Source organism: Podarcis pityusensis, assembly GCF_964106645.2.
Source record: "Podarcis pityusensis genome assembly, chromosome: 7".
NCBI classification, from domain to species: Eukaryota; Metazoa; Chordata; class Lepidosauria; order Squamata; family Lacertidae; genus Podarcis; species Podarcis pityusensis.
The window spans coordinates 84,641,430-84,663,137 of record NC_138031.1 but is presented as its reverse complement, the minus strand read 5'-3'; the positions used below and the strand labels follow the sequence as shown (position 1 = coordinate 84,663,137).

At 42.3% G+C, this 21,708-nt stretch overlaps 1 protein-coding gene across 1 annotated transcript in view; it reads left to right on the top strand.

Moving 5' to 3' along the window:
• LOC308481969 (uncharacterized protein) overlaps positions 1-21,067 on the top strand; it is a 37,445-nt gene extending 16,378 nt beyond the window's left edge. The window contains exons 5-8 of the mRNA XM_081014864.1: positions 399-1,217; positions 5,540-5,720; positions 7,712-7,859; positions 15,816-21,067. Of these exons, the coding sequence (XP_080870990.1) occupies positions 399-1,217; positions 5,540-5,720; positions 7,712-7,859; positions 15,816-16,120 (1,453 nt within the window). The 3' untranslated portion in view covers positions 16,121-21,067. The remainder of the gene's footprint in view (positions 1-398; positions 1,218-5,539; positions 5,721-7,711; positions 7,860-15,815) is intronic.
• The last annotated feature ends 641 nt before the right edge of the window (positions 21,068-21,708 follow it).

Here is a 21,708-nt window from a genome sequence, read left to right as displayed (position 1 = left end):
ACAGTTTAATTTTTTACTCTAAACTTCCCCAAGAACCTTGATAAATAAATTAAATAAAACCATTATCCTCAGCTGCTTTCCCTCCAGTGGGGGTTGTTTCTGATCTTGGAGCTTCACCAGGAGAACAGTTGTTAAGAGTACTTTTGGAGGGTTCAGCAGTCCCTTCCCACACATGCTGTGCTTTGAATGGCATGTTCACATCGCTTAAAGGAAATTGGCATGGCACACATGGCATCATATTGATTTGTCTGTTTAATGCTACTGTTTGCCACTTCTGTTCTGCTTGCTATTTGTCATTCCCACACTAGCTGAAATTGTCATTTCTTCACGTAATTGTATGCATTCTTTTTATAATTGTTTTTACTTTCTGTGCTTTTATTCCACTGTTCTGCATGCAGTTCCAGTGCAGTGTGTTCTGAATGTTGTCATCACAGTCCAGTGCAATCTGCTGTTGTCTTGAAAAATCCTGTCTCCCAGAATTCTCTGACTCAAGGGGCCACTGTGACAGTAATCTGTCAGGATATGGTGCAGGCTTCCAAGAAAAAGCTCCATGGGCATGATTGTGGCCATGTTCTCAAGTCTAAGAATGGAAAAGCTATCCAGTCTCTGAAATTCTCCAAGTCTCTCAGTGATATGGACCAGAAGGCTCAGAGTGCATTCAAGAGCTTTCACTACGCAGAACGAACCTGTTCAGAAGGCAAACTCTCACAAGCCCAGGAGCAGTGTTTAAAGCTTAACACATTTTATCACAAGGAGAAGAAAACATTCAACCTCAGGCCCTTTAATTTCAGTAGCTCCAAACTCTCTTATTTCCAGACTCTTTCCACCAATTACTCTAGCGCTTCTGGGGCTAGTGCAGTACACATTCCTCTCCTGGAGGAGAAGTGTGAAGGTGAAACATCCCGGAGCAAAAAGTTGCTGCACTACCTTTTCTCTTCTCGTAGCTCCAGCGCCAGCAGTCATGAATTGGATAACAACTCAAGCTGCCTGCAACCAAAGAAATCATCCAGTGTGGTGGTAGAGAGCACAGGTTTCTGTTCAGATGACATGGGAGATGACGATGTCTTTGAGGACAGTTCCTCTGTGAGGCTGAAAATTACAGAGCTACGAGCACCACTCTGTTCGGTTGAAAAGGATAGTGACCTAGATTGCCCTTCCCCCTTGTCAGAAATGTCCCCCCCGCTTTCCCCTGTGTCTGTATCTGGGGATGCCTGCAGGTCGGTTTACAAAGCACCGTCTTTTTCTTCTACCCCCTCCCAACTCTGTTGTAGTCTACTCTGTCCCTCGTGTTTCCCCTCTTGCTTGCTTCAGCACATGCAATTTTAAGACCATGCTGCTCTCCCAGCTTACTGATCTGTCCTTTTAGCATAACTTCCTCTTGAGTTAGTAAACTCTTTGAAAAACCAAATCAATTTGAGTGGCCAAGGTAAAACCCATAAATACCCAGGTGAAGCCATAAATAGCAAAAGAAAATGGGCTACTTGTGTGAAAGATGAAGGTGAACTTACAGACTGAAAGAACTTAGAAACGAGGTAGCTGCAGTCGTGCACCCACTTACCTAGGAGTGAGTTCCATTGAACTTAACTGGATTGAGTTAGGTATATACAAAATTGCTCCATAAATGGATCTTGGGATCCTAGCCACATCGTCAGAGACTTACTAAGGCTTATCTGAAATCTCCCCTCAAAATTCACTTGTTCCCACGTGGCATGGTAATCTAATCAGGTTGGTTGGGGTGAACAAGTTTAACTTGGAATGGGGGAAGAGACATTTAGGCATGTTTAGTGTGGCACCAGAAGTTCTTTTTAAAAACACCACTTGTGATGGCAACCAGAACAGAGCTTCAGCCACCTTTCCAACCCCCAGGATGGGCTTCTGGAATAGCGCTCGCGTTGTTGGCTGAAACAAGGTGAACTGGAGGAGTTATTCCAGTCCTACAGTCAGCACAACGTTTGGTGTATTCCTTAGAGAAAGGTTGGGCTGCATGACCAGCTGTCTGAAGCCTATTTAAGAAAATAAGTTGGAGACAGGTAATTGCACTTCTGTTTCCTTTCTCCAAATAGCCTCAGGTGTTGAAGGAGAGAGAAAAAGGCTGGCACAAAAAGCGAATTCCTTCTTGACTGCATGTGTCACCATCAATCTGTCTCTGGAGGCGATAAAGAAATATTGGAGATCTGGGGAGAAGGGGAAGTGGATATGGTCACTTTGTACAAAGTTTCAACAAATCCAACCCTTCCTCCCTCCCTTCTTTATTCCTTCAAAGGCAACCAACAAATATCACTGAATCCTCCAGTATGTAACAATTTATATTTTAGGACAATCCGTTTTGTTTTCTTTATTCCAGTACTTCTGTACAGAGAGCCAGTCTACCTAATAGAAATGTTGTGGAGGGAGATCTTCTTGGATCCCCACTGGCAGAGAGGTCATTCTGTTTTTTATACTTCCTATGACACCAAACATAAATAGTAACTTTACTGTTCATGAATCTCTCCTGGCCTATGACCTGTCATTTGGCATGGTATCATGGCTACATTGAGGACTCATCCACACGTCTGTCTGTGCCATGATTTCTACTCATGGGTCCAATAAGCGCCTTTTTTTTTTTTTTTGGTCCCGCCCTTCTCCCTGGCAAAACCTGCTGTTTCACTCCTGGTAAGCAAAAGTGACCCACATGCCAAGAAACTAGCATGTGGCCTTGTCCCACCCAGCAAGCCACTTTGGCTGTGCCATTGTAGAATTCAGTAGCACTTTCAATTAACCGATTCCCCAAAACTAGAGGACTTCATTTGCTCTGTCTGAATAAGCATGTTGTAGCTGGGCATACTGTCAATCTATTTCCTGAAACAATTTAAGTAAGAGTCTTGTAAGTGGGTGGAGTTGGGGGACGACAACATTGCATTTATTGAGTGTAGTGCTCACATACACATAGCACAACATACGTTACACACACTCACGCTTGCTCTGTAGCACGAGTGCTCTAACTGCTAGGTGGCCTGTTTAGGAGTCTGAAAGGAGGAGGAAGGAGTGGAGCTGTGGTGTCAGCGGCATCATGCTGCTCAAGGTGGATGAGGAGTTCTTGCTACTCATTTTGTCCCAAAAGGTTCTGTCTTCTGCCCAGGCTTTTTCACTCTTCCCTAAGGGATCAGTTGCTCACGCCCCCTTCTTTGACACACTTGATCACAGGTTGCCAGCACATGGTCAGAGAGGCATTAGTCCCATAACATCAGTGATCAGATACAGGGGCGAATCTACTAGGAAATTAATGAAGCTTAATCTTCAATGCCCTTAATCCCAGAAGCACTGGGATTAAAAATCTTGCTTTAAAAAGTGCATCCTGCATGTATATAACATTTCCCTAATTTCCCCTAATTTTCATTCCCGCCCCCCCCCACCATAGAATAGTTGGAAGGGACCACAAGGATCATCTAGGCCAACCTCCTGCAATGCAGGAATATTTCATCACCTGTGGGACTCAAAGCCATGATACTGAGATTAAGAGCCTCATGCTCTACCAGCTGAGCTGATACTCAAAAACGATAAAGCATAGGAAAATTTTGTTCACACCAGTGACTTTGACATGTGAGTACAGCAATTGTAATCAAAATGTGAGATGTAACTAAAACAAAACTGGTGATCTGTCATGGAACAAAGCCACCGAAGAAGTTAGCAGTGGTTACCCAGACTTTGTTGCTGATTGCAAAGGGACCCCCCATATCAGTTCAAGCTTCAGGGCCCCCAAAATGTAGGTGCACCACTAATCTTGGTGTGTTATTTTGGACTGAGGTCACACATACAGGAGCCTGACTGAGTGCTGTTTCTTACAGTTGATAGATGAGGCCTTTCAGACTTGGGCATCTTCAGGCAGTTTTGTTGTGTTGGAATACTAAACATGATGAACTAACATTGCCTGTTGCTTCTTTCCTAGTAGTAGAGCGAATTTTTCTAAGCCAAGCAGCATTCATTCCTCGCTCATTTACAATTGATCCATATTACATTGAGGATATTAAAGACTAATATACTTTGAGAAGACTAAAGGTACAATGTTGTAGGAATATAATAGCAGTTTATAAAGAAAAGATGGTGTTTATACTTTAAAAGTTTGAGTGGAAAGCATTGGAGGCTTTGTGCAAGGGAAAGAACATACATGAAAACATACCCCATAAACACATACCTAACTTATTTAAAGGTGTATTATGTCCTGGTAAGTAGTGCAGTAAGTAAGATATTAATGTCCCTGTAGAAAGATGAAGTATTATAATTATTTTGCCCACCCTCTCTTTGTTACCAGTTCTTTTCTTGGCTTTATTTATCCCACCTCTTGAGCTTTAGAAAAGCTAGAAAGACAAAACTGTGTCTTGTGCTTACGTAGTGTTATGTGTATATAGCATATTTATATTACTGTATCTGAACAGAAATCGTCCTTGCAGTCCTTTGGAGATCTGTACTGGCTAGCCATGCATGATCTTCAATGTATATAACCCCTTCCATATTGCTTCACATGTAATGTTAAGTCAAGACATGGTGTAGCATGATTGAGCAAATGTGCAAATTCCTGGAGCGAAGATTGTGACTTCATCTCTTGTCACTGCACCTCAGTTCCTCATACTTCCCTCCTGCAAAAGTTCATTCAGGCACCAGAGATTCTGCCCTGTATCTTACATTTTGAAGACTGATGCAAATAATTCATTCGGCTTCTGTGCAGTTCCCTTATGCTCCTTTAGCACACCTATGGATTCCTTATCATCCAAGGGTCTGATCACCTCCCTAGACATTCTCCTGCTAATGTATTTAAAGAACTTAATGTTGTTGTTGGTGCTACGTTTTGTTTTTTGTTTAGCAGTGTTCTCAAATTCTTCTTTTTTTAGCATCCCCTGTCATTGCTGCCAACATGCACCATAAACACTGACTCCTCTCCAGGCTATCTGGGTGGCGAGCAACATCAGCTACCTTTGCGCCCAGCAGACAATTTACCCTGTGTCTATCACACACCCTCCTATCTGTAAGTTCTTACTCCCACGATTCCTCCACCCCCTGGAGAAGTATCTTCAGAATAGAGGATAGCCGCTCCCACCCCCCGGAATGGTCCTTTCTAAGTGAATGCTTCCCTCTTCCTCGGAGCAATGCTCTCCTCCCTGACAGTAGGGGAGCTATCATCCTCAGAGTGGGACACAGCTATAACATCCCTGAAGGCCTCATCCACCAGTCTCTTTGCCTCTTAGCTTTTCCAGTCTGGCAACAAGTGTTCCCAGAGAGCCTGGGGCTCATTGCACAGTCATAGATGTAACAGACAGTGGAAGACAATCTGGGCCAAGTTGAATGTTAAACTAGGCAAAACAAGGGCTTAGCCCCACGTAGTGCAACAGCAGCAGCGGACCTGGGAAGGAATGCAATGCGTGCAATCTTTCCTGCAGGAGCCCACCTCTTCGCTCACTTGTGCTAAGCCATGTCTTGACAAAGTATTACGTGTGAACTGGGCCTGTGTTTTCTTGGTTTGGTTCACAGATCTTCCCCCTAACAACTTGCTTTGCTCCTGACATAGGATATGCCATTGTGAAGGAGATGATGAGAGCCCTCTAATCACTCCCTGTCACTGCACAGGGAGCCTTAATTTCGTGCATCAGGCTTGCCTGCAGCAGTGGATCAAGAGCTCAGACACCCGCTGCTGTGAACTCTGCAAATATGAATTTATCATGGAGACCAAATTGAAACCTTTAAGAAAAGTAGGTGCAATGAATGGCTTTGAATCGTGTAAATTGTAGATTTTCGCATTACCTCAAAGGGCCACTTCACGCGCATTTAAGCAGCACACATTACAGGTATCTGAAGTAGTTTTCTTTGTTCAAATGAAAATAGCAGAGAGCTGTGAGGTATCTATGCCGGGGTCGGGAGGGGTCACAGCCAGAGAGTGTCCATGCGGCTTTGAAAGATGAGCTGCTCCCTGTGCAAAGAAATATGTTTGAGGTGCTGCTGCGGCTGAGTGTACACCCAAACACTGCATGCGATTGCATGTTGTTGAGAGGTGCCATTGTGTGCAAGGGGAGGGGGGAGAGGTGCTATCAGAAGGAAGGAGGGAAACCTGAAGGGGTCTGAGAGTAGTTTCAGGGAAGGGTGCATGAGAAAGGTGCTCCTGTTGTGGGGATGGAGTGAGAGAGGGGCTGTCACTGCTTGTGCAAAAGGAACTGCTGTTGCACGTGCAGCAGCACTGGTGGGCATGCCAGAGGTATGTGCTTGTGTATAAGCATGAGAGAGACTCTTTGACCTGTTGCACAGGCTGCATCCCTGTTGTCTGGGAGAGAGGGGTGTGTCTGTTGCTGTCTTGGCTTGAGGTCTCCCCTCAGGGCAATATAGAAAAAAACAGCCATGGGTTATAAACAGTGAACCATTGCACAGGCTATTTAGGTAATTAAAAACAAGAATGATGCAACCCTTGTGGGATTGATGTAAATATGATATCGGCAATGTCCTCTCAATACCTTAATACTCTATTTGATATGGTTGGTATAATAGGTTAGAGTCATAGGGAATAGATCTTTTGTTGGGTTTTATTGTTTTATCATTTTTTATTAAATTTATATACCACCTTTCATCCAAGGATCGCAGGGCAGTTTACAGTATGAAAACAAAAATATGTAACGTAATATCAAACAAAACAATAACCCCCACTGTAGTAGAAAAGGCCATAGATGGTTTAATTAGCCAGAGGGCTGGGGGAAGAGGATAGTTTTTGCCTGGCGCGTAAAGATACATAACGAAGGCGCCAGGCGAGCCCCCCTGGGGAGAGCATCCCACAAGTGGGGAGGCACCCTAGAAAAGGCCCATTCTCATGTTGCCACCCTCCGGATCTCTCGCAGAAGGTGCACACAAGGAAGGGCCTTAGATGATGACCTCAGTGTCTTTGTCAGTTCATATGGGGAGAGATGGTCCTTGAGAGATTGCGCTCCTGAGCCATTTCATGCCACCAAATTCTGCACCAGCTGAAGTTTCTAAAGCATCTTCAGAGGCAGCCCTGCGTAACATGGTTAAGCACTAGCTGAGGTCCATTGCCCAGCAGAGGTGCCTTTGTAATCTCCTATTTCTTTTCCTTCTCTCCCTCTCTCAAACTGTGGCGGGAGGGAGAAGTGTGGGGAGGAGATGTCGGGAGGTGAGAGGGTGACAGGAAATAAAGGTGTCTGAAGGAATGGGGAAGAGAGGAGAGAAGGCCTTTCCTACCTATACCATGCCCCTTCCTAGACAGAAACTAATATGTGTGCATTCTTTAATGCAAGACACCAGAGAGAGGGCAGCTGCTGTTGGCCATATAGGGAAAACTCTGTGGTCACTCCAGTGCAAGAAAATGTGGCCATAAAATGTATCCGGTGGGAACAGCTTTTTGAACATTTAACTTGACCTAGTGGAGCAACTTCATAATATTTTCAACATAGCTGAGGTTGTTAAATTTATATAAGTGATGGAGAGAAAAATCTGGACTAATATGTTTATGGTATCAAATAATTCTGAGTTGGCCTGTCAAGGATGTGGATCGTAAGTAACGTGCCATGGCTAGAGGGTGTCCATAAGCTGCTCAGATCACCTGCTAAGCAGGGAACAGCACTTTTAAAGTGAAATAAAAATTAGTTTCTGTCTCCAGAAAATACAACTTGCCTCTTCTGCCGTGTTCTGGCATTCCTTTTATGATCTCACCACTTGTTCTGCTTTCTGGATTTCTTCCTAGTGGGAGAAGCTGCAGATGACAGCCAGTGAGCGAAGGAAGATCATGTGCTCTGTGACTTTCCATGTAATTGCTATCACTTGTGTGGTGTGGTCTCTCTATGTCCTCATCGACCGAACTGCTGAAGAGATTAAACAGGGGGAGTCCACTGGTATGTTACTTTGCTTTTTTCAACAGAAAACGGGCAGACAAAAAATACTTGCCTGTTTTGCTCCAAGGGAATGTTATAGCAACATAAAAGGCAACGGAACCTTTTTGTTTTTACGCTCTTTACTAATCTGATTATACCTCTGTTTTATGTGCCATCATACAGAACATATCTGGAGGTAAAAAGTATTGCAGGAGAAATAAAAAGCTTATGCTTATGCTTTTTGCAAAAAAACAAAACCATTATGGACTAAGACCTGTGGTCAGTAGGTACAGCCAACCACCATTTCGTGTGGGAGTTCTGTTCCCGGCCCCCGTGCGCATCGGTGGAGCATGTATTAGTGTGCCCTGTTATGCCCTTTTAGTGACGTGTTGAGTGATGTTGCCAGGTTACTTCTGGGTTTGGCACGATGCCTCTGTGCAATCACGTCTTTTGGATGCGTGTTAATTAGTCGTTCCCTGTGTGGGGCAAGGAAGCCATGACAGCTTTGGAGAAGGAAGATAAGCAGTGCTCTTCTCCATTTCTGATCATGGCAGTGTGCAAGCTGTGATAATGAGACAGAAATTGGGGAACTGGAGCCTTTCTCTTAGCACATATTGCCATATTTTACTTGCTTAATCTTCCATTATGTCAGCTCTGTCTGTATTTCTGTGAGGAACACGGATGCTTGCCTGTTCTTCTTCATTGTGCTACTTCTTTGTCCATTTTCTTTGTCTTTCTTACATATAAAATCCAAAATCACATTCTTATTGTACGCCTCCATGTACTCCCTTCCTTCCTTGACTCCCACAGATTTTTGTCGGCCACTCGGCCTCCTTTTTGTTTATCTGCTGGTTCCTATACCTAAAATGGGGATAAGCCTCAAAATCATTTCTTCTGCAAAGGCTTTTTCTAGGCCAGCATCAGTTCACCTTTTGAATCCCCTTACTTTGCACTTGCAAGCATTCACATTGGTTATTTTTCAGGGCTGTACGTATTCTACAAATGCTGCAAAAAGTATAGGACTTCAGATGAAAAATAGAAAGTCTCAAGTAGTGGGAGCCAGCATGGTGAGGTGATGAATCCCAGTTTGGAATTCCCACTCAGTGTGAAGGCCATTCTCATGGACACAGCACCCCCTCGGCCAACAGGGCTTTGTGGAGGAGTGGAGTCACTGCTCTAACCGCAGCCTGGCCACACATGGAGACCAGGGAGGAAAGTGGTCAAGGCAGGCAGGTGCCTGTGCCTCTAATGGAGCAATCAGACAAGGCAGTAGCAGGGCCAACAGACCCTTGGAAAGCTTTCTGCTTCATGGAGCTTTCACCTGCCTGCATGTTTGGTGGGTGGAAGGAGGAGCCCCATGCCAGGTGGGACGCTGCCATCATTTTACAGATGCCAGCTGACCGCAGACCCTTGGAGCTGGGCAGAGGAATGCCATCTCCCAATCCACACACCTCTAAGCCATCTAAGCCTGGTGCAAAGTTGTTAGGAGTAAAGATAGTACACAGGTCCTCTCAGCTGCTTAGACATAGTCTGGTAAAAATGTCATATGAAGAAGAGTTTGGATTTGATATCCCGCTTTATCACTACCCGAAGAAGTCTCAAAGCGGCTAACATTCTCCTTTCCCTTCCTCCCCCACAACAAACACTCTGTGAGGTGAGTGGGGCTGAGAGACTTCAGAGAAGTGTGACTAGCCCAAGGTCACCCAGCAGCTGCATGTGGAGGAGCGGGGAATCAAACCTGGTTCACCAGATTACGAATCTACCGCTCTTAACTACTACACCACACTGGCTCCAATATTAGAGATGCCTGCCTTCTGTACATTTTCCCATAGGAGAGCTGGAAATGCGAGTGGGGATTGAACTGGAGTTTGAATGCAGAGTATTATGAAAATGTGTAAGAATTCCTATTTCAGATGTAATACCTGACCTTAACGGTAGTTTGTTGAGCTTCTAGTTTGTTGCTGGCTTATTTTGCTGAGCACTGATTTCTTCTCTGGAAAAGTAAGAAAGGTATTTTGAAATCTCCAGGCTTGCCCCTTACTCCCAGAGGAGCCAAAGGCAGCTTTCACCCCAGACCTCTCTGGAGGGATGTACTTCTATACTCCCAGGAAGGTCTTTGTTGGGCTCCTAAAAACCCACTACATAGTGCTTACAAGACTTTCTGTTGCTGGTTTTCTTTTTTCTCTTTCCTCTGTCCTCTTCCTCACCTCTGCCTGTCACTTCTGAAAGGGCCTGCTGACTCCCCCTCTTGCCCCGTTACTGGCCTTTGAGCTTTGTGGCTGGTCCGGGCCACCAAAGGAGGGAAAGGGCCATGGCATTCCTGCTATTTGGCTCTGTGAGCAGCTGCTTTGCCCCACTCCCATCCTGCCAACCCACACACCTCTTGGAATGGAGCTGTGGAGCCACTATTCAGTGTAAGTGCACACTGTTAATGGATCTGCTTGTGGTGGTTCACACCTAGATGTGAACCTGTATCTTAAATGTGTGTTCACCAAAGTACAACTTGGGGTATCTTTAATTGGGAGGTGATTTTGTAGTTACAGTATTGTATTATGTTACTACACATTTTAAAATGCCAGTATTGTTCTGCTTACTGGCCAGAATTAGAAAAGAATCAACAAAAGTCAATATAAATGAATATAGAATATAGAATCTACACTAATGGCAGACAGTAAGTATAATGGCTTTAGGGCTTGAATACCTAATAGATAAAAAAGATGTTTGATTGTACAAATAGACAGGCTACCCAAACTCTTATTGCCCAGACCATTAGTTTAAACAGTTCCTGTAACAGAGATGGCAATAGATGGAGGCAGATTTTGTCTTTTATGAGTTACTGTGGAAGCCAGAATGCACCATGGCAGGATTGGGGGGAATGCTTGGCACATGACTCTGCTTTGGATAGCACAAGGGTTGAAAGGACAAGAGATGATGAGATTAGGAAGGGAGGAATAAGAGAGAAGCAAGATGTTAATAATTACCTATCACGGGAAGGACAAAGAGAAATGGTTTCCTGAACTTCACCATCTCCCGTCCGTTGCAACATAGCATAAGCAGCTCACCACAGCTGGATGACTCATCAGGGCTTTGTGGTTATTTGACAAAGTTCAGGCTCAAAGAAAAATGTCTGATGCTACAAGCAGTTTCTCCTCTACTGCAGGCATCGTCAGTGTAGTGCCCTCCAGATGTTGCTGGACTCCATCTTCCCTGACCACCGGCCATGCTGGACGGAACTGATGGGAGTTTGAGTCCAGCAACAGCTGGAGAGCACAATGTTGGCTATAAAAGCCACTAAGACACAGTTCCACAGGACCGGGGGCACTTAGGAGTTTGTTCAGTCCCCCCCCCCCCCCAATTCTGAATCTGAAGTGTTTCATACAAATTCCTAAAGAAGCAACACATCAGGGTGGATATTTTAAGATTAATTGATGTCATCCATAGAATCTCAGATTTGGTGCCAGTTCAGAACCTGGAGCACCCAAGAATTCAACTGGACATTTCATCTTACTTCATGCTTTTGTCAGAAGAGAGGATGGGGAAATTATAGCTTCGATCAGTCTGGTGTTGACATTTTGTTTACATGTGGTCCTTGCAGAGCATCCTATTGCCTTACTGACTGGAGATCATAAACACAGCCAACATTTCAGCATTTCAGTACTAGTGTCCAGCACACTAAAGGAATCAGTGATGTGATGACTGGATCAGAGGCTCTCTGAAGGGTTCAGCCTTGCAAGACACTGACAGATTGTAATTACTCCAGGTGTGGAGGCCCGTATGTTAGGCCAAGCGGCAAAGGGTATATGGAACAGTCAGGAAGTGAGCAAAAGTATAAACTGACTGAGCAATCAAGCTGGTGCTGAGATCATGTCTAAGCCATAACAAGGGTCGTCATGTGCACACGTACATGTATACCATACTTCAGTGAAGGTATTTGTCGATGATGTCCAGTCGTATTCCCTCCACCAAAAAGCCAGCAAAACCTTCAACTGGACAGAAAGGCATTTGGCCCTGTGACAGCAGGTACATCTCATGGTAGATTGGCTGAGCGTCTGGACTAGTCCTTCACCCACAGATTATGCAGTGCTTCAGAAAACCAGTGAGGCATCTGTTTTCAATGAAAGCAAACTGACAGATACGGAGATTCATGTCAAGGTACCAGCATCCCAAAGAAGAGGACGTAAACATCCTGGAAGAACAATGGCCAATGGGACTTGTGTATGCTTTTTCAGGGTGTTGAAGTAACTCAAACGAGCAGCAGAGATCATTCTGATTATGCATTCGTAGTCAAGGAGCCTGTGGTTCCTAGATCTGGTAGAAATTGTTGGAGGAAAGCAAATCCATTTCCTTCTCTTAAATTCATAGTCAGTGCATGTGTTACTTTAAACCAGCAGAGGCCACTGTATTCTACAGCAATCTAGTCAGCACTTGCATGTCGTCTTTGTTTTGTTTAAGTTTACTCCACCCCTAACAGCTGAGCCAGTTTGTTCTTCTCTCCAGCGAAGATGCTTGCAGCTTTCTCGCATTTCCACTCATCCTGCATGAATAAAGCCTTTGAACTTTAATTCACACAAGCTGCAAGAGAAATAACAGTCAAGACACATTGGAATCTACTGGAAAGGGTGGATTTGCTTTCTCAAGGACCAGTCCTCTTTCTTCAACTCTAAATATGCCTTGACTGCGTAGAGGCTGAAAATATCTGACTGCAGTAACTTGGATAATCGCACAGTTTTTGAAGCCCTCTTTGCTTTGAGGAAAAAAATCGATGGGAACACCTGGAAGGCCTTTGTATAGTGGTAAACTTTGAAAAACAAAGCTTAGGGCCTTGAGAAGTCTTGTTAATCTTAAGAGATTTTATTTTATTTTATTTTTTTTAAATGATATTTATTGAAAAAAGAGTTTTTTTAAAAAAATTACACAAAAGAAAAAAGAAGAAGAAAAATAAAAAATAAAAAAATAAAACCATCATTCTCCAATTCTCCACTTTCAATACCTTCTTTCCTTGACCACCTCCTCCTCCCTTTTCCTGTATCCTGTTTTATAATAATCACAGCAAATCCTTTCCATAATTCATAGTATTCTGTCATCACATTACCTTGATCTATTTTCATCTTATCTTATAGAAAACCTTAAAGTTTAAAACTTAAATCTTAATTTTTACCAACTTCTCCTAAACCATAACATTCTTACCTAGTTCTTTAGACATTTTTATAAGAGCCAAATAGTTTCATTTCAACATTTTCCTAACATTCATCAATTTTATAAGACACTCCTAATGATAAAAAGAAAAGAAAAAAGCAATCCAGTCTTCATCCAACGTCCCTTCCTCCTGGTCCCGGGTTTTGTCAGTCCTTTTTATCCTATTAATCTAGCACATTAACCTGGCAATCTTATATCCGAGGCCCTCAAGTCTCTTCCATGTCCCTTCCGTAACTCTTCTTTATATTTCCCTTTTATTCGTGGGAACTCCAGCTTGGTAGTGTTTTTGACCCTTTTCAGCAAGACGATCCCTTTTCCATAGTCCAGGATAGGCTCGATGTAGTATTTACAAGCATGCTCCAGATTCCCTTCAAAATTGAGAGCCCCCACAGCTCCAAACATCTGACGGCCCCTTTCCAGACTTGAAGAGTCCAAATCTCCCTGTAAAGGGGGGTCTATCCAAGTTAATCTTAAGAGATTTTAGAGGATTAGTCTGGTCTAGCTGGATGGTAGCATCTCCAATCAGAGGAGTCAAAAGTGGAAGATGACCCTGCCTCTTGTTGGCATGAGAGGCATATGCAAAGCATTAGGAACACCTTCCTTACTCTCCCAATAGCAGGATATTTATGGTAATGAAAATTCCTGCTGCCACTGCCTCTTTTGTTTGTACTCACCTGATACCCCACAAGCCTTTGTAGCAGTCCAAGTCTGGTGCAACCTTACCACTTCACCAGTTCAGTTACCATTGGCTGGCAGCAGAAACACAACAGAAGATGCAACCACTGCTGCCAAACACACTTCCAAAACTTCCCTCAGTTCTAGCGCACTCCACTCCACAGAGGCCTGCTGCCATTTCCCAGAATACTTTCCTCCCAGTTCTCTGGAACAAAATAATATCTTGCTACAAGATACCTGTCTGCGTCTCCATAAAGTTTTAAGAAAATGGTCTAGAAGCCCCAAAAGGTGCCTGGCCTGTGGTAAATGGATTTGTGAAACTTCTCTGCTGGAAACCCAGATACCTAGCATATGAGGGAAATCTCTGTACAGTGACTGTACCAGTCACTAGTTCCCAGCCTGCAAGCACAACTTCTTCATCTTCTTTTGCTCCCTGCCCAGAGAGGTTGAGATGATTCTGCAGAAGAATGTCCTCCTTCATCTCACAGATGATGTGGAAGATGCAACAGGCCATGGTCACGTCAGCAGCTAAATCTTCCTTGATGTCCGCTAAATGCACTCTTCACAAGCAGGCTGGCCCAACTTGTAGTTCTTTTTTACGGCTATCCTTGGAGTCGAGTCTGGCAAAAGGATGAGTTGCTTCTGGTTTGCAATAATGAGTTGTTACCAAGAGGCTCAGTTCAGCTGGCCCTCTGACCACCAGCTTGGATGGCTTTATAAAAGGATTAGACAAATGCATGGAGGAAAAGGCTATCAATGATTGTTAGTCATGGTGACGGTGTAATGCCTTGAATCTGAACTGCAGCTAATCTTAACTATGGTCAGTTGCAACAAACTGATTACAAACTATAACTTATGAGATTAGCTTGATTCAAGTAATCATGATTAACATAAAGTTTGAAATAAATGTTAAATGCTAAACTACCATATCTGATTCCTTCAACTTTACTCAGCAGCAGATAGTGCAACAAATGTGGTCTCATTGCATGAGCAAAGAGGAAGTGGATCTTGGCACAATCTGTCTTCATTAAGAAGAGACTACTTCTTGTTACCTGTATTTTTCATGGGTCTTTTTATTTATTTTTAAAATTCTATTAGTATTTAATTACTTTTTAATTATTATCTTTTCTATTTTTTGTATTTGTGCACTTGTGTACTTTATTTTGCATTTTTGCATTTTACAATGTATTAACAACAAAAAATAAATCTAAACAAATTCATCCTACATTTTCTTCAACTTCCCTCCCCCCTCTCTGCAGTTTCTTATTTTATATCATTTTCTTACTGCATAACCAATTCAAACCTATTTACAAATTTATTCTTTATGTTCCCTTTTAAACATTTCTTGCTGCACTTGTTTATGTCAATCCTGCTAACATTTTTAATTGTTTAAAGTTTGTCTTCATATATTCAGCATACTTTCCCCATTCTGTTAAAAAAAATGTCTCTCATCCTGATCTATAATTCTTCCGGTAAATTTTGCCATCTCTGCGTATCCCATCAGTTTTAGTTGCCAATTGTCTTTCATTGGAACTGCTTCTTTCCATCTTTGGGTATATACCATTCGGGCAACTGTAGTAGCATACATAAATATATATATTTTTTCTATTCTTTGGGTGCCTCTCTACCAATGACACCTAAAAGGAAAGCTTCTGGTTTTTTAACAAAAGTTGTTTTCAACATTTCTTTCCAACTCTTTATAAATCATTTCCCAGAAGACTTTTGCTATGTTACATGACCACCACATTTGAAAAAAGTGCCTTCCTTCTCTTGACACTTCCAGCAGGTATTTGATTCCGTCTTATACATTTTAACTGGCTTACTAGGGCTGCCCTGGGCCCCTTTGGGAGAAGGGTGGGATATATGTTTTGTTGCTCTTTAGAAATAGCAGAAGCTGAGTGAATTTATGCCAAATGTACAATTTTGCTTCATCAGTTTTAATGCAATTTCTCTTACGTGTTTGCACAATGTTTTTAGATCTTACAATACATCTGTTCCCATAGTCTAGAGAATCTTGAATTTAAACATTTTGGTGGGTTATATCTTTTGTTAACAGAGACTTACTATGCCAGCACTTTAAACTTCATCTTTTTTTCTTTCCTTTAGGTATTCTAGAGTGGCCATTTTGGACTAAACTAGTAGTGGTAGCTATTGGTTTCACTGGAGGAATTTTGTTCATGTATGTTCAGTGCAAAGTCTACATACAGCTTTGGAAAAGACTTAAGGCTTACAACCGTGTTATATATGTTCAGAACTGTCCAGAAACAAGCAAAAAGAACATATTTGAAAAACCCGTGCTTATTGAACCAAATCTTGAAAATACAGATATGCTTGCGAGTCATCATGCAGAAATGAGCAGTTTACATTATACAGAGCCTGAAGACTCCAGGGCAAACATTCTTCATATCTAGCATATTTCCCTCCATGAAGATCTGCACCAGCATTGTTTACCCTGCTCAGCAGCTCAAAATCAGCAAAGGTTGAGCTGGTGCAGCTTTTTTTCTTTTGCACTTAATAAACACATTACCAGGGTTGCAAATCTCTAGCTGACCTGAAAGAAATACAGGATTGATTGCAAGATTTGTAAATGAGGTGAAATGTCCTTGTCTTCTGTAAAGAATTGTCAGTTTTTGGAGCCTACTTCCCCCGTCCCCCCCAAAAACCCATCCTCCGCTATTCCAGGGCCATGTAAGAACTGATGAAGCAACCATTACTGCGCGAAACAACCAAAAGCGACCTCTAGGAGCTAAAGCATGCCATCTTTATCCATAAATGATATGTCTAAATGCTTCCCAGCTACGTAAAAAGAAAAACTTCCTTGCAAGGGATGGACAGACCCATTACAGACTACTCGGGGATGCAGCTAAGTCCACCCCATCCTTTAAAAAATCTGTTCGAAAAATAAAAGTACTTAAAAAGCTGTCTGAGGGCTCCAGCCTCAAATCTGTTCCCCCAAAAAGCCCTTTTGCGAAACTCCAGAAGTCTTCCAGCCACTCGCAGCGTAGAGCACCTAGTGTGGGGGCTTCATACTGTAGTGTGTTTTGAGTAGACTAGAGAGCAGCAGGACTTGGTGGCTTTCTGTTGCTCTGAGAGGAAGGGGGGAAAGTTTGGCTGTCCCATGCGGCAGCCCCCTCCTCCTGCCCAGTACAGTCCCCTCATGGTGCTGGAGCGTCAACAGGTTCCATCTCTTAGAAGGAGACTTGCTCTGTTGGGTGCACACAATGTCAAAAACCCATCACAGGAGCTGTTCTAAGCTGTGAGCATCTGGAAGGCTTCTGGAGCTCTTATTTTGGAGAAGCAAACTTCTAAAAGGAAAAACTGCTAGAGGCAGCACTGGAGTCCGCAGACCACCCTATTACTATGAGACCTGGGGGGCTGCACATTCCAAAATGAAAAAAAAATCTGGGTCATGGGCCTCCCTGATCGAATCCACTTAGGAACCAGTTCTGGTCCACTTAGGTACCAGTTCTAGAGGTTTCTCCTCCATCCCTACTTCCTGCAAACACAAAACAAGCATATCAGGAAGGCGGCTCACCACCACCACTTGTAAGCCTGCAAGTCCTAATGTAGTTCTAATGTTACCTCAAGCAATCTGCTTAAGTTCCAGCTGTGAGATGTTGCTGAATATTATAACAGGAAAAAAGAGGTTGCAAAGCATAGAGCACTTTAAGGGAGCAATCCTAGCTATCGAGGGAGAGAGATCTGTGGCAACCAGAGCAGGAAGTGGTGTGGTTCACCCCTCCCTTTGTTTTTCATTTTGTTCCCTCCCATTGCAGCCAGTGGGACAGAATTAACTGCACCAGCACTTAAGGACCTTTTTGGAGAAGTGCCAGGGGAACAAGTAGCCATATTATCCTGCAGACCCACAAACTCCCTGGTCACACATCCAGCAACTGCTGTTCCTTGCTCAGTCATAATCAGAGCAGTGACAACAACATAGATTTTCACCACCACACTTGCAAAACTTACAGCAGACTGTCTCTGGTAGCAGAGGTCCACAGCATCTTACGACCCCTTTGCCACCTTTCAGGGAGCATAGGATTGCTCCCTTAATTGTTTTTATTTTATTTTTGAAAAATTAAATAATTTCTTTTCGGTTTGTTCCTTTGACTTAATCAAGACTCAGTTGCAACATAGAGCTAACCACTTGCCTTAAAACAACGAAAAGGAGACATGGTTTATATTAAGAATCTACAAACATTCTTAAGCCTAACACTACAAGTTCTCTGGGCATTTTTCCAGGAGTACATTTTTTTCTGGGAATATTGCACATTTGAGTTTTGTAACAAGGAAAAATTGATATAACCATAGATTAAATGTAGACTCATTTCAGTGTTTTGAATTGCTTGTCTGAAGAGTGAAGACTCAGTCGATAGGCTAATTTCTTATACAGAGAATTGCAAAGAGAATTTTGTTGCTGCATTTTGAAGGCCTTGGGATGCTGCTTGTATGTATGTTTTCTGCTATTTCCACCTGGGAATTTCAAGTAGAACATTTAACAAGAATTCATAAAATGAACTGTGTGATGTTGGTTGTTTTGATCAGCTGATCACACTTCCTAAAGGGGATTAGGATCCTTTAAAATAACTTGAAAAATACATTGGTCCATGTGGCCACATACAACTCTGTTTTCCATTTTGACTGTTTCAACATTTTCTATAAACTTCTGATTTATTTCCAAAGAACTTTTGCAAATCAAAGTTCTCTAACAAAGGTGTTTAGACCAACATCATTAGTTAATGTAATAAACAAAACCAGTGACTGTGAACTTATTTGTATCAAACTTAAATGTACTTTACTGTTTACTATGAAGACCATGACATGTGTATGATTTAGTATTTAACATCGTATTGCTTTGTAAATTTATGAAATCTTAATTGTAGTGCAGTCCAAAGATGGGGAGGGAGGGGAATATAAAAGTGGTTATATTACTCAAGAGCGTGGCTGGATATCTCCAGTTTGGGTGTGTGTCAGGGGGGCAGTGGACCTTCAAATGCTCTCCATTTTGGTTGGCCCTGCTGATGTTGGATCTCCGACGATGGCTTGGCCCAGGGCATTGGAGGAGCCAGAAGTTGGGAGGTTGCTTCTGACATCAGATCTCTTGTCTCCAGCATAGGAGGAGTTGATCTGATTTGTCCTAGGGGCCCTTAGGATTGCATGCTAAGTGCCTTAATTTTTACTCGAACAATAATTCTAAACATATCACTTGTTAAGAGTTTCAGCCTACTGAATTTTGAGGTATATCTTTTTTCTAGTTGAGAAAATAGGGAAAGAACATTGTAGCGAACAAATTTTACCTGCTCTTAAAAACAGAGCAAATGTTTAGTTTTAGAGAGGGGCTTTCGTGGGGCAGAAAAGCAGGTCGTCTGACTGCCAACAGCTAAAAGGCTTTTCCTTTCCTAGCACCACTGCTTCAGTAATCTTTGCAGTGCCCATCATGCTTCTGCTGTAAGATCTCCCATGATGGAAGTGTACCTGCCTGAATTTCAGTGTGAGTTCTGACAAAATGTGTTTAAAGAAAAAAGACTTGAGAGACTGTGTTCATGAAAAGCGGTGCACTTTAAAATAGCAAGCATTATTTTCAAAGATTATTAAAGAGCCCTTTCTATGAAGAGCCTTATCCAAAATGACATTTCTGAGCTGTCGCAGTGGAGAAGAGAAGAAGCCGTGCTATAAAAGTAAGACACTTTTCATGATGCAAAGGCCAGGGAGTTCTGGTGGAAGGAACCTAATTTACTGTACAGATTGCTCTAAACATAATACTTTAAGATTGCAGTTTGATGTCCCTTCCTTTGACAACGCCCCCCCCCAAAGTATTTGGCCTAGCTAAATCATGAACTTCTTGAAATGTTACTAAGCCTCCAAAATATTCAATCTCATATTCATTTATGTCATAAGTTTAAGATATTAGCATCACTCCCTTTGTTATTTATTCAGCTGGGTTTCCTTCAAATTCCTTATCTGCACTGTATCTTATATTTTCCTGCATTGAAGAATGTACTATAAGTGCATTTGGACAAAAGGTTTTGGCACTGACAAAGACTGCCTAGCTAAAAACAAAGTGGAAGAATTTTAAAGAAAAATCATGAGCCTGAATAAATTCTATTGCATCTTTTCATACTTTTAACATACTGTGAGAGTCAGGCAAGCAATAATGATACAGGTTACCAAACAAGCTTATTACACAGCAAGAGTCTTACAAGGTTTGGGAATACAAAAGATGACACAATGTGAGTTCTAAAGATACGCAATTTTACAGTTTTCTATCATTTAAAAAATTGAATTAACTACTAATGGATTGTTTTACAAGTCTTGTTTTAATTTTCCCCCAGAATACAGAGGGGATGTTCAAAAAGTGCAGAACGGAATGAGTAATTCTATCCGCATAGGAGAGTCATTTGCTCTGCCCAAATGCCAAGCTCAGGGCTGGCAAGGGGTTTGGTGCAGAGGCTTCCCAGGGCCTCACAGCACTGGGGCTTCGCAGGTTTGATTTGGCTATGGGGCAGAGATTTGCATGCCTGCTCTGAGACCTGTTGCAAACTGATAGGACTGGTGGTATACTGACTGTTCCTTGAATACGAAGGACATGTATTTCTCAACATCAAGTATTTTAGTTCAGATCTTTTAAGAAAGGCAGCTGGGGTGACGCACCAAACTGTCACCCAGTAATTTGTCTTGTTCCCACAAAAAATATATATGCATGACATCTTTTAGGTAAGTTAGAACAACAGATTGAAGAGAAGGAGGTCCTCAGTCCTGTAGCCAATGCAGGCTGGCTTTCTCAATAGTACAATTGATCAATGATGACGACTACGACGTTTTACAAAAGTATATTAGCAGTCCACCTAAAAAAATTTGTGTGTTTCATTTGTTGAACTCTCATCTGACTTTTGGGGGAATTTATAGCCAATTCATTGGATAAATGACAAATGGCTGTTGTTCCTTAGAATGATGCAAAAATTTGAACTGCACTTGCAGGCTGTCTTTTATATTCAATATTTACATAAAGGGAGTACAACAGTGTTGTATTTTGTCCCCACTACTGTTTTTATGTAATAACCCTCATACAATAACTCTCTTCTCTCCCTGACTCCCCTCAATTGATAATCGAAACATTCTAATAGAGAAGATTCCTTCTCCAATCTGAAATTTATTGTAAGCAGGAAGATTTATACTGTAATAAGAACAAAGTGGTTGTGTTTGTTGCTTCATTTTTGTGAAAACACCCTGTGGCACACACCAATTTGGAAGCAATTAAAATGTCACCTGCCCATTCATTGGATGCTATAAAGACACTTTATTGTGACCCTTAGGTCATCATTTGTTAGAAATGACAATAAAAAAAATTGTTGCTAAAACTGTCTCTTGCTTTTTATATGGTGCAGCAACTGGAGTAGCTCTGGATAAACTGGATACACAGTCATACCTTGGAATTCAAATGGCTTGGTTGCCTAATGTTTCGGCTCCTGAGAGATCAAAAACCAGAAGTGATTGTTCTGGTTTTCGAATGTTCTTTCGAAAGCCAAACACCCAGCAGGCCTTCTGCGGCTTCTGATTGGCTGTAGGAAGCTCCTGCAGCCAATCGGAAGCCGTGCCTCAGTTCCTGAACGTTTTGGAAGTCGAACAGACTTGAGGAACGGATTCTGTTCGACTTCCAAGGTACTTCTGTATTGTAAAATAAGTTCCTACATAATACTATTTAGAATCCCGCATAGTTGCCCTGATATCTGGTGCATTACTTCTGAAGATCTCTAAAAGCACTTATTCATAAATCTGTTATTTTATCCTGGAATGATTTGGGGAACTTTGCAATTTTAAGGGCTGACAGCTTAAATTTTTGCTCTGGAGTTGCATTGTAATGGCCATTGGCTAAAAACACTGGAAACCAGACTTCTCAGGCATTTCTGGAAATTGAAGCCAAGACAGAATTGGACACAAACTGATTCAAAATTGCTATCGTCAGAAGAATGATGTAAGAATATTATGGTTATGAGAAGTT